Below are 13293 nucleotides of genomic sequence, written 5' to 3'. Positions count from 1 at the left end.
ATCATAACACTCCAATTTTGCCGCGAAAGCAGAGCTGACATCCACAGCGAAAGTCTGGGGGTTTTATGGTTCAATAAGTATTAAATAACAGTTTTCTGCTCAGCGTGTTTGCGTTTCACGACGCCGGGATGTTCTGTGAGAAAGCCATCGAGTTAATTAGAGAGCTTCACCGGATGAGCGACGGACAGCTGCCCGCTTTTAATGTGAGTGGCCGCCGGTAAACCTCCAGTAGTATCGTTTGTTAAAATCGGCAATCTTCTTTTACAAATCTAACATGTTAAGGTATGCTTGCTGGTCTTCGTTTAAAGATCAACCACCTCAAAGTTTCTTTGCTGGTCTTTGTTTAAAAATCTAACATTTTAAATGTCTCGCTGATCATACGATACACAGACGTCTTATGAATGTCTTCAATATATGATTAGAAAATGTAAGGACTCCATCACAGTTCGGCTGAAACGCAACGGCAGCTAATCACAGTGGTGTGCACAACGAGGCGAAACAAAGCAACCGTAAAGAGTTCATATACGGTCTATAACGCTGCCTGCTGCTGAATCATCAAACTGCTGATAGTTGGAGATGAGGCCGGTTAGTTTTGTGTTTTTTCTCTCCAATAACTTTTTTGAAGACATTTGTAAATCCATACATATAACACAGACCACATAAACACATACGGTACATAACAAACCATTCATATCCCAGGAAATCTACATCAAGGCTAATCAATAAGCAGACAGAATGAATCCATTCACGGTTAGAAGAGTTCAAGTATCAGTCAGTCATGAGGTGTCACAAGTGTTGAGTATATTTGCATATATATTTCTCTTCTGACCTTTACAGTTCTTTGAGTATGTTATGGAGTCCAAATATCCTTCAATTTCACAGGAAAAACTTATTACTTATAACTTATAATAAAATACTGTCCGTCCCTGTTTTTCTTGAGCTCCATTACACAAAAGAAAACATCCTGAAAACAAAAACACAAATCTGAAATGAGATGAGTCTAGGAGCATTTCCAAAACAGATGGGAAATATTTTCATCTGAGCTTTTACAGAACGAGCATTCAGATTCAATATCCGATTTATACCTCTTAAAGCTGTAGTCTACGATTTGAAAGATTTGTCAAAAAGTACAGCTTTAAGTACACATTTTGCAGGGTAGAATCTGTGAAGTCATTTAAATGCAACTTCTCTCACTTTATTAGTAAGAACATATTTGAAAGGCAAAGACCAAACTTTCTTCCATGGCATATTCTCTATTAAACTGTTCTAATATGGAATTATATAAGGAATAGTTACAATCTCTTTTTGGAATAGAGCTCTGGTAGTTTTATTGTAAGTCCGGCTCCGCATTAAAGCACAACCTCCCACAGCAGTATCAGTTCAGTTCATACCGTGAGTCACTGTGCCGGTTAGTTTTGTGGGCAACGATAATCTCACAAGATCAAGGCGGCCGTAGCCCCCATAATAATAATAAACCAGGTGTGTAATATAACGATAAACCAGGTGTGTAATAAAATAACAATAAACCTGGAGACCTGGATCACCCCAGAAAACACTGCCACTCCAGTTGCCCTTTCAACTGCCTACTCGTTTTCACGCTCCCCAAGACGAACAGGGCGAGGAGGAGGAACTGGGCTCCTCATCTCACCCAGGTGGTCCTACCAGGTCATTCCTCTGGACCACCTACCTGGAGTCCTGCACTTGAATTCCACGCTGTCTCTGTCACCCTTCCTTTCAAACTCAACATCATAGTGATCTATCGCCCACCCGGTCCTCTCTGTGACTTTTTAGATGAGATGGATGCCCTCCTGAGCTGCTCCCCTGATGATGGCACACCACTCGTCGTCCTCAGTGACTTCAACATCCACTCTGGAAAGCTGTACTCATCTGAATTCATTGACTTTTTCTCCGCATTTGACCTTACACTCTCCCCCTCTCCACCCACTCACCGGGCCGGGAACCAACTTGACCTTGTCTTCATAAGATCCTGTGGCATCTCGGCACTCTCTGTTACCCCGCTCACCATGTCCGACCACCACTTTGTGACTTTCTCCCTCCCCATGAAGTCCACCACATCCCTCCCCTCTACGCCTCGAACTGTCACCAGCCACCGCAACCTGAAATCCCTCACTCTCTCCGCTCTCTCCTCAACTGTTATTTCCTCACTACCATCCACAGAACAGTTCTCCTTAATGCCTACTGAGGAAGCCTCCTCCATCCTGATGTCCTCACTCTCCTCTTCTTTGGACAATCTCTGTCCCCCCATCTCACCACCTGCGCAATCATCTCCCTCCCCTCCCTGGCTGTCTCAACCTCTGCGAACCAACAGATCAGTGTTGCGAGCGGCAGAGAGAAAATGGAAGAAATCAGGCCAGGATGACGACCTTGCTCACTACCACCACCTCCTCTCTGACTTCACCTCAACTGTTTCGGCAGCTAAATCTACCTTCTACCTGGCAAAGATCAACTCTTCCGCCTCCAACCCCAGGAAACTCTTCTCCATGTTCTCCAAGAAAGTAAATTACATCAGCTCCTCATTCACGCCTATAGCCTCCCAGAAAACATCTCCACTAACTCTCAACTCTGATGGCCTTACCAGCTTTAGCCCCCTCACCTCTGAAGACGTTCACGCACTTGTTACATCTAACCGTGCCACCACCTGCTCCCTTGACCCTATTCCCTCCTCTCTTCTCCAAGACATCTCACACGACATCTTGCCATTCCTCACCACCCTGATCAACTCCTCCCTCACCTCAGGTGTCATTCCAGTGGCTTTTAAGACAGTTACAGTGAATCCCCTCCTTAAAAAACCCAACCTTGACGCTGCTGACATCCAAAGCTACAGACCCGTGTCTCTTCTTTCATTCCTCTCTAAAACCTTGGAACGTGCCGCCTACAACCAACTGTCATCCTATCTCTCACAGAACAACCTCCTAGACCCTAATCAATCAGGATTCAGGACTGCTCACTCCACTGAGACGGCCCTCCTCACAGTGACCGAGTCCCTGCGAGACGCCAGAGCCTCATCCCACTCCTCCGTTCTCATTCTCCTCGACCTATCTGCTGCATTCGACACAGTCAACCACCAAATCCTCCTCTCCACCCTGGCTAAACTTGGCATAACTGATTCTCCTCTCACCTGGTTCACATCATACCTGACAAATGGCACCTTTCAGGTCACATGGATGGCTTTATGTCCAAACCCTGTTCTCTGGACACGGGTATTCCTCAAGGCTCAGTATTAGGACCGCTTCTGTTCTCACTTTTAATGAATTACTTGATAATTTGCATCCCTATGTGTAATATAATAACAATAAACCAGGTGTGTAATATAATAATAATAAACCAGGTGTGTAATACAATAATTATAAACCAGGTGTGTAATATAATAATAACAATAAAACAGGTGTGTAATAAAATAACAAACTAGGTGTGTAATATAATAATAATACACCAGGTGTAATATAATAACAATAAACCAGGTGTAATATAATAACAATAAACCAGGTGTGTAGCCTATGATGGCGGACTCTTTGAGCCCTTTATGTCCACTTTCTGTAAGTCAGCATCGATGCTGACGTTAACTGAGGGAATTACACACAGTTCATAGTGTTGCAACGTGAAACATGGGGGCACCAGGTCGGGCCTCCGACTGGAGCGCAACTTTTAGGCTCTGCCTCCTGCTGCTGCCACCTGCTCTCATCTATGTTCCAGGCGAGGAGCAGTTCATCTCCAACCATCCTATTGTCACCATAGGTGTGTGACATTGTGTTCTTAGTGTAATGTAATAGTAATAATGAGCTGAAGATCTGAGATTGAACAAACATCATTTGGACACTGTAGGGGCGTGTATGATCAGGGAGACCTCCCACCAGCAGAGGCCTCCACCAGTCTGCTTGATCCACGTGAACGTTCGTGTGACTGTAGAACGTCTGATGTGGTTGTTTTCAGGAAGATGGACTCCGGCAGGTTCTGCAGGAGATGGAAGCTCTTTATGAACAGAACCAGACTGATGTGTGAGTCCTGACACAGATTATATCACAAACATATTGTGCACCTCATATCGGCTGATGAGTTTGTATTTTAGACTAAACTCTTTGTGAGGACAGAAGTACTTTCTGTTACAGTTAATGTGTCTCTCAACTAACCATCACGCCTCAGTGTTATGGATGCTTTATATTTGTCTTGTCTCACTCTCACTTCGTTAATACAAGTCCATATTTTACATTTAGGAATGCAAGATGATGGAACCAGATACACATGTTTTTATTTTGTTTTTTTTATTGATTTCCTATTTAAATATTACACTTCTTGTTCTCTTTCTGCTCAAACAAATAACAAAAAACGGAATACTGATGTTGTCATATTTGCTTGTTGAATTCTTACGGTTTTTATTTTGCTTTATCTGTCTCTTTTTTGGCTCTTATTCCCACCTCTGATGACAGACGTGTATTCCTATGAAATAGTTGTTTTAATGGAAGGGTCTGTGTGTTTCAGTAACGAGGCGAAGGCTGACGGCCGAGCTGAGCTGATTCCCTCCATCAAACTGCGTCACTGCTGCTTGCTGAGGAACCAGCGCTGCCTCACCGCCTACCTGTAACCATCTCACTCACACCTGTTTATTATGTGACCATCAGTCTGTTGTGTTATTGGCTGATTAAAGACGTTCTCCTCCCGTCAGCTACGACCGCCTGCTGAGGATCCGAGCTCTGCGGTGGGAGTATGGCAGCGTGCTGCCGGCCAATGTGCGCTTCCACATGTGTGCAGAGGAGGTATGCCTCGTTCCTTTGTCTCTTTATCCATACTGAACCCTTACTGTGTGCTGTCATTGTAATGTCATATGTGGAGTGTGAGGCGTGTCTGTTTGATGGTGTGTTTGTCTTTAATTACTGTTGTATTTTTGATGCGTTTTTGAATCAATGAGCATTGTCCCTAACAACTAAAAAAACCATCACATCCTGTTTAACAGCTCAGAGGAGAACCAATAGTGATAATATTGGTTACTCAGAATGTAAATTCATCTATTTTTCAAGAAATTTCATTCAGTTCTTCTAGTTGCCAAGTTCGCTTATGCTATAGCTAGCGCGAGTCAATGGTTCTTAGCTAGACAAGCATTAAAAACAGTCTTGCCCACTCCACAGTGCACCCGAGGCAAATCCATTAAAACACTAGACTGTCGATGTACATATGTGTGTTGATAGAATAATATTTGAAACAAAACTAACCTCGCATCACATGAATCATCCATTTTTTGAGGAACTAGTTTCTCAGCAGCAGCGGAAATCGCCGCTCGAAATCCAGCCGGTAAACACGCGGCTCAACACCGCCGAACTCTCTGCACTTGTGCCCCCAAGACTGTCTGAAAAGCCCTTGGAGCTCACTCAAACACCGGGCAGCTCACGGCCGCGCGAAGCCACAATTACGCACCGCAAAGCTGGACCTCTGCTCCATCCATAGACCCGTAAACCCTCGGACGCGTTGCGGGGAATCCATCCGGTAAATAGACACAAAAACACAGGCGAACTCTCGGCCCTTATTCCCCCAGACCTGGGTGAAAAGCGCTTGGACCTCACTCAAACACCGGGCAGCCCACGGCCACGCAAAGCCACAATTACGCACCGCGAACCCAGACCTCTGCTCCGTCCGTAGACCCGTAAACCCTCGGACGCGTTGCGGGGGATTCCCTCCTGGCACCACCAGTCTCCGTTTGTTCGGTCCCGGTTCTCAGCTCCAGCGGGGGTTATCTCGGTCTCCACAGACGCTCGTTCACGTTCTGCCCTTTGAGCATCCCTCTCGTGCAATTCTTCCTCTGTATATTCAGGCTCGTACAGGTACGGTTCGGTTTGGGTGGAAAAAATTCCTCATCAGAGTCTTCAAAAGTTTCAGTATATTCTCCAAAAGTGTCCATTTCTGTGAGATTGAAGAAACTAGCACTGCAGGCTACTCTGCGTCTGTAGCAATGACAGCAGGTAAACAAACTATTATAGAACCGGTAACTTATAAGTGCTAGGTGATATAACTCCGCCGCTGCCATAGCCTACTAGGAAGTATGACACGCTGCTGCTGCTGCTGAGACATAAATCCTTAAAAATGCAAGGTTGGTTTTATTTCAAACATTCTATCAACACATATGTACATCGATATGTCTCCTTACGTCTCGAACACACCGGCTCACTTGGAAAATAGGTCTTATGTCCAAAATTCTGAACTATCCCTTTAAGTTTGATACAGAACCCCCCCCCCCCCCCCTGTGTGTGTGTGTGTGTGTGTGTGTGTGTGTGTGTGTGTGTGTGTGTGTGTGTGTGTGTGTGTGTGTGTGTGTGTGTGTGTGTGTGTGTGTGTGTGTGTGTGTGTGTGTGTGTGTGTGTCTCTCTCTCTCTCTCTCTCTCTCTCTCTCTCTCTCTCAGGTCCAGTGGTTCAGTCAGTATAAGAAGTCTCTGGCCTCCTTCATGCGGTCTCTGGGGGGAGAGGGCGGTCTTGACATCACTCAGGACATGAAGCCTCCAAAGAGTCTTTACATCGAGGTGAGACCACGTCATCCTCTCCTCCTCCAAACACCTGTGATGTTGTCTTGCATGATGGGAAGTGTAGGAACAAAGTATAGCAGCTTAAACTGTCTTTACTTCACATGGCGTCTTTTAGTTTCAGCACAAATAAAGTCTTGGCATTTTTTAGAATTTGATTTATTTCTGCTTTTGTTCAGTTTTATTTTTTCCTGGCGACACAATCGTTTATCTCTCTCTTCTTCTGTAACCACATGTACTTGTATTTACAGCTTGTACTTGTATACACGTGTATATACTGTATGTGCCACCAGCTGCAGGTTTATCACATGATGGTGACATGTTTTCTAGGTGAGATGTTTAAAGGACCACGGAGAGTTTGAGATCGATGATGGAACTGTGATCCTACTGAAGAAGAACAGTCAGGTCAGGACGGGAAACTGCTGCTTCTGAAACATACACTGCTCAAAAAAATAAAGGGAACACCTAAACACCACATGCTAGTTCTCAATGAATAACATATTCTAATATAACATATATTATGTTGGAAATCTTTATTCATTACAAAGTGGCTACAGCGCTATCTAACGAAGCGGAGTCAGCCAGGTCACTGACTATTATCGGAACTATTCAACGGCACGTGAACAGGGATTTTAGAAGAGACCCCTTCGAGTGGCAACGTATTTCTTGGAAAAATCAATACGATCTTACCATGTGACCGCACTCAATGCCTTCATCATGCAGGAACTGCTGACACACTCCAGCGACATGGGGCCTAGCATTGTCATGCATTAGAAGGAACCTAGAGCCCACTGCACCAGCATATGGTCTCACAATGGGTCTCAGGATCTCATCCCAGTACCTAATGGCAGTCAGGGTACCTCCAGCAAGCACATGGAGGGCTGTGCGACCTTCCAAAGAAATGCCTCCCCAGACCATCACTGACCCACCACCAAACCGGTCATGCTGTAGGATGTTGCAGCAGCAGAACGTTCTTCGCAGTGTCGCCAGACCCTGTCACGTCGGTCACATGTGCTCAGGGTGAATCTGCTCTCATCCGTGAAGAGCACAGGGCGCCAATGGCTAATCTACCAATCTCTGTGATCTCTAGCAAATGCCAATTGCATTGCACGGTGTTGGGTTGTAAGCACAGGCCCTATTTGTGGACGTCAGGCCCTCAAACCACCCTCATGGAGTCGATTTCGGACCGTTTGAGTTGAAACTTGAACATCAGTGGCCTGCTGGAGGTCATTTTGTAGGGCTCTGGCAGTGTTCCTTCTGTTCCTCCGTGCACAAAGGAGCAGACATCGGTCCTGCTGTTGGGTTGTTGTCCTCCTTCGGCCCCCTCAACGTCTCCAGGTGTACTGGCCTGTCTCCTGGAATCTCCTCCATGCTCTTGACACGGTGCTGGGGGACAGAGCAAACCTTCTTGCCACAGTGCACATTGATGTGCCATCCTGGATGAGTTGCACTAACTGGGCAACTTCTGTGGGTTGGAAAAACCGCCTCATGCTACCTCTAGTGGTGCAACCACTGCCAAAATTCCAAAAAGGCAGAGAACAGAGAAATGGTCTGTGGTCACCACCTGCAGAACCATTCCTTTATGGATGTCTTGCTAATTGCCACTCATTTCCACCTGTGGTCTGTTCCATTTGCACAACAGCAGGTGAAATTGATTCCCAATCGGTGCTGCTTCCTAATTGGACGGGCTGATATCTCAGAAATATGATTGACTGGCAGTTACATCATGTTGTTTTAGTGTTCCCTTTATTTTTTTGAGCAGTTTACATTCTGCCTTATTATATTAATTACATATATATAATTACTGTTATGTTTATTCTGTTTATCACACCTTAATGCTCGTCCACCTGTCTCTGCAGCACTTCCTGCCACGGTGGAAATGTGAGCAGCTGATCCGTCAGGGCGTCCTGGAGCACGTGGTGTCCTGATGAAGAAGCAACTGACAGGAAAAGAGTGTTCTCATTGGCTGAGGAGGATTCAGGAATCACAAGTCACACTTCCTGAACACAACAGTTTGGAAAATATAGCTCTGGGTGTAAAAATAAAATGTTTGTTTTTCTAAGTGTATTCAGTCTGTTGACACACCTAATCTGATATTTTACTACAGTTACAATTGTAATACTACAAAGGTACTTATTCCATCCATCGTCCATCGCTTATCCTGCATGTGGGGGCTGGAGGCGATCCGAGGAGGGTACAGACAGGTAACCAGTCTATCACAGGGCTGACATTTAGAGACAGACAGGAACAGTTCGGGAGCCCAAGGTACTTATTATGCAGCATAATATATACATTATTTGTAAAGTAACTAAAGGAGTAAAAAGTATATAAATGTGTACATATACATACATATATATATATATATATATATACATATATATATATAAACACATATATATATATATATATATATATATATATATATATAAACACATATATATACATATATATATATATATATATACATATATATATATATATATACACACATATATATATACATATATATATATACACATATATATATACATATATATATATATACACATATATATATACATATATATATATATATACACACACATATACATACTTTCTTTTACTTTTGGGTTTTACTCATTCTTAATGTACCTTAGTGACTTTGAGGCAACTCTGCAAGAAGTTGACTGTTGTGCAGTAGTTCAACTGTACAAAGAGGATAGTCGCTTTCAAAATAAAATCAAGTTGAAAGGAAACATTGACACACCGAAATCCCAAAAAAATCCACATGAACATCCAACACAGCACAGCATCACATATTTTATCAGTTTAATTACAGTGTAAAGGATCAAAAGATCAGGGGATGTTTGACCTCACCATGACTAAAGACACCAAACATGACGCTGTGATAAAAACAGATAATTTAATGTTACAGTATGATACATGAGCTCCGTTTGTCTCACAGACAGGTGTCATTTGGTTTGTTGGACCTGAACAGAAAAGAGACTACAGAGCAAAACAGGAAAACTCGACTTTAAAAAAAAATAAAAGTCCCACTTTGACATTAAAGATAACAATAAAAATATAGAGAACATAAAGGAACAGAATACCATCATGGCATAATAATAACCTCAATACTTCAGGGTGTGTGTGTGTCTGTGTGTGTGTGGTCCAACTGGTTTCCTTTGTCTTGTGATGGAAACCAGAGTTCAGTTTATACAAAGCAGCTTCAGGGAGGAAAAACAGACACAATCATATCCAGGTGTTACAGGTGAGGATGTGATGACTCATGTATAACAGGCGACGCCCACACACCCCGTGTTTTACCTGCCAGTTCAACTACCAGCCACATCTCACCTGGTTATTTATTTACAGGGGAGAGTCGATTAGTTCTTCAGCTCGCTTTAAATTAAGTTTTTTTTATCGCAATTTGGTGGAAGTAACTCAACCATCATCACATCGGCCACATTTCAGGGAGGCATTAAAGTAAATCCTTGTAGGATAAGAACAGGAATTATACTTTTCATTTATATTTGATTTAATGCAGCAGTCAATAAATACTATATTAACCCATGTGTTGTATTAACAGAGACTTTTTGATGCTCTGATTGTCTGATCAGGACATCATGTGTTACAGATTATTAATCTGTTCTTTCACTCATTTAACATGATGTAAAGCAGCAATGCTTTTATGCTGAAGGTCAGAGGTCACATATGAATAATTATTATAGTAGAGTAAATCGATTGACAAAATAACCTGCTGAATTAATTGACACTGAAAAAAATGATTTTCTGCATGTTGAGTGAAAACTCATCTTTGTAAACTAAAGTAATGATAAGTATTATTTACTTTGGTGTTAAAGCTGGAGGGATTCATCATCTAGCCGTCCAGAAAAATAATCACCAACTGTTTTAATAATTGATTATGTGTATTTCAGAAAATGTTGTTTGTTTTCAGCCTCAAAACATGATAATTTCCTGATTTATCTGTGTTACATATTAAACTGAACATTTGACAAGAATAGATATTTTTCACCATTTTAGGTCATTATTATTATTATTATATAGTGTAAATATTATTATATATCCTGTCACATGTTGTAACCATGTTATTAAAGGATTGTTGTCCGAGTATCAGGAGTAGCATTCAGAGAAACATTTTTATTTAAAGTTGTAAATTTACAAGGAAACAAACTGATATACCGTTTCTGTGTCAAGGTTGGATCAACCGCATCACACATCATCAATAGTTGTGATTTTAGTATCAGCATCAGGACTCCAAAGAGACACTGAAGTCATGAGTTGGTGCAGAAGAAAACACCATACTGATGTTTTTTTCATATAAATTAACAACTTAGGTCTCAGAGAATATAGATATCCAAGTTTATTAAAGTGATTTTTCCAGTTTCTCTTCAAGTATCCCCCATGTTCCTGTAATAATAATAATATTATATATATTATATTATATTATTATTTATTTTTTTAATTGTACTGGTTGTAATATGCTGTTGCAGTCTGATGTTATGTGACGTGTTTCATGTCTGACTGGTTCTCACTTCAACTCGTTCTCCTTGGACCGGTGCCGTTCGGTTCCTCCATGAAGACATCAATGAGGAACTTTACGTCCTCCATCGCATGTCTGAACCCTCTGTCCAGATTCAGCCTATATCTTGAAGCTGCTTTAGTGAAACTGACCTGAGACCAGTTGATCACTGAGGAGTCTGGCTATGTGGCCAGTGACGCCTGGACGATCTCTTGCAACAGTTTGTTCAGAGCTTTGACTTTGTCCTCCAACAGGAAGTTCTTCTTCTCGGCATTCTTCTGCCGCTGCTCGGTGACCTGCAGAGCCTTCATGAGCTGGGAGTTCTCCACATACAGGTCCTTCAGCAGCACGCTGGACTTGGTGTTCTTCGCCATCTGCACACGACAACAACGTGTCATACTACTGGAGGGGCGTGGTAGTCTGAGAACAGGAGCAAGACTGACCTGCTCTTTGAGCTGCTGGACTTTCTCCTGCAGGAGCAGGTGAACCCCCTTCAGTTTGATTTCCAGCTCCTCCATCCTCTGCTGCAGGGCCGAAATCACCTTCTCATACTGATCCTGAACGCAACAAGGCACACAACCACAGATGCTCAGTGATATGATCAAATCTATTCTAAAATATGATTTTAAACTTTTCTTAATAAGTAAGTAAGTAAGTAACTTTCAAGTACATGAACTGAGAGTAAAGCCTGTGACCTTTGCACCTTGCGTGCCTACCTGCTTCATGCTGATCTGGGAGCTGCTCTGCTGGCCCTGAAGCCTCAGCGTCTCCTCCAGATGCTGACTCCTCCTCTGCTCCTCCATCAGCCGGTCCTGCAGCAGCTCAACTTGCTCCCTGCAGCCGTCCCCCGCCCGCCGCTGCAGCTCCTGCAGCTGCCTCTCATGCTGCGCCTGCACCAGACTGATCGCCGCGTCGGCCCGCACCACCTGCACACAGGACCCTCGCTTAGAAAACGCTCCGTGTCAGCGTTCAGTTCCAGGGAACCGTTGGCTGTGGTCCTGACCTGGTCCTGAGCCTGCGTCCGCTCCGTTGCCAGCTCGTTCAGTTTGGTCATCAGGTTCTGCTGCTCCTGGGTCAGCTTCTGGACCTCCAGACCCTGGACCTGCAGCTCCGACAGCTGACAAACATCAAGCGTCATTTATTTGTCTCTGGACTAATGTGAGCTACTATCTAGACCTCTGGGGGACCACAGACAGTCTCTGGTTTGTCCACATAGTCTGGTCTGGTCTCTGGACTAATGTGAGCTACTATCTAGACCTCTGGAGGCTCACATGGGTGTGAATCTTTGGCTTAACAGCTATTTGATTTTTTTTGGAACGATTGGATTCTATTCTGTAAAGCACTATATATTTTGGTCTCTGATGACCTTGCTCTGAGCTTCCAGGAGTCTCCTCTGCAGCTCCGTCACTTCCTGGCGGTGGCCGAGTTCCCCATCACTCATGGCGTGGAGCTGAGATCGAAGCAGCTCGGCCTCCGACTCCAGCAAGAGCAGTGACTGCTGCAGCTCCTCCACCTGATGGAAGACACAAGGGTGGTAAGAGAACAGAGCTCACGGTCTGCGGGGGGTTAAAGTCCCAGTTGTGAGTTGTGACCTTGTTGTTTCGGTCATCAGCTTCTCTCAGCAGTTTGGTGTTCTCCTCCTCAAACCACTGCAGCTTCAGAGTCACACTGCTGAGCTCCGCCTCCAGCTCCGACAGATGGGCCAGCTGAGACAAGACAAAGGCCTTTCATTAAATATGTGTGTGATGGGAATTTTTCATTTAGTAGTTCATTATAGTATAATTAGTAGTTTGAGTAGTTTTAACTCGTACTATTCCATGTGTGTCATGAGGTAACCTGTATTCTGTACTTATGTACTTCTGTACTTGTGTCATGTTACATGAGTTGTAAAATGCATCTTGTGACACCAGCACAGCTGGCAAGTCAATATGGATCTATGGACACTGATGAGTGGTTCAAACACCACATTCTGGACAAAGTTCTCCGTCTACACAAACAACGCATACAATGCTTTTCTGATGACACATCACAAACATCTGTATAAAAAGCCCTTCTCAAGACTGAAGAATTGGTCAGACTCTTAAGGAGTCTGCCCCTATCTGGCCAGATAGTTTACTCTGAAGCTGTATGTCGGTGATGCGGTCCGCTTGGACACCCTGTTTGCGAGGGCTTTGACTTATTAGACTTTGTCTGTTTACAGTCTGTCTGTAGCGACTGCTAGCCTGTTTTTGGACTCTTTATAGAATA

At 43.6% G+C, this 13293-nt stretch overlaps 2 protein-coding genes across 4 annotated transcripts in view; one reads left to right on the top strand and one right to left on the bottom strand.

Annotated features, from left to right (window-relative positions):
- Positions 1-5: 5 nt before the first annotated feature.
- On the top strand, positions 6-8586 carry gins1 (GINS complex subunit 1 (Psf1 homolog)). Its single transcript, XM_084021680.1, has 7 exons — positions 6-203; positions 3952-4016; positions 4498-4596; positions 4682-4772; positions 6408-6524; positions 6855-6929; positions 8384-8586. Exons 1-7 carry the CDS (start codon positions 129-131, stop codon positions 8450-8452), a joined length of 591 nt encoding a protein of 196 aa, XP_083877806.1. The 5' UTR covers positions 6-128; the 3' UTR covers positions 8453-8586.
- A 732-nt stretch (positions 8587-9318) lies between these two features.
- Positions 9319-13293, bottom strand: part of ninl (ninein-like) — an 80645-nt gene continuing 76670 nt past the window's right edge. For all 3 annotated transcript variants that reach the window (XM_084021595.1, XM_084021594.1, XM_084021596.1), the window contains 6 exons: positions 12639-12752; positions 12413-12559; positions 12050-12163; positions 11763-11972; positions 11490-11603; positions 9319-11420 (listed from right to left, as the gene is read on the bottom strand). In XM_084021595.1, the coding sequence (XP_083877721.1) occupies positions 11229-11420; positions 11490-11603; positions 11763-11972; positions 12050-12163; positions 12413-12559; positions 12639-12752 (891 nt within the window). In that variant the 3' untranslated portion in view covers positions 9319-11228. The remainder of the gene's footprint in view (positions 11421-11489; positions 11604-11762; positions 11973-12049; positions 12164-12412; positions 12560-12638; positions 12753-13293) is intronic.

The sequence above is a fragment of the Eutrigla gurnardus genome, assembly GCF_963514095.1.
Source record: "Eutrigla gurnardus genome assembly, chromosome: 11".
Classification (NCBI taxonomy): Eukaryota; Metazoa; Chordata; class Actinopteri; order Perciformes; family Triglidae; genus Eutrigla; species Eutrigla gurnardus.
This window is presented reverse-complemented; position numbering and strand designations above follow the sequence as displayed.

What these genes read in the sequence shown, in the direction of transcription:
- gins1 (XM_084021680.1), top strand. Translation starts at nt 129, where the DNA reads ATGTTCTGTGAGAAAGCCATCGAGTTAATTAGAGAGCTTCACCGGATG. An exon ending in CGCTGCCTCACCGCCTACCT is followed by an intron (nt 4,597 to 4,681) that starts GTAACCATCTCA and finishes TCCTCCCGTCAG; the next exon opens with CTACGACCGCCTGCTGAGGA. An exon ending in TCCACATGTGTGCAGAGGAG is followed by an intron (nt 4,773 to 6,407) that starts GTATGCCTCGTT and finishes TCTCTCTCTCAG; the next exon opens with GTCCAGTGGTTCAGTCAGTA.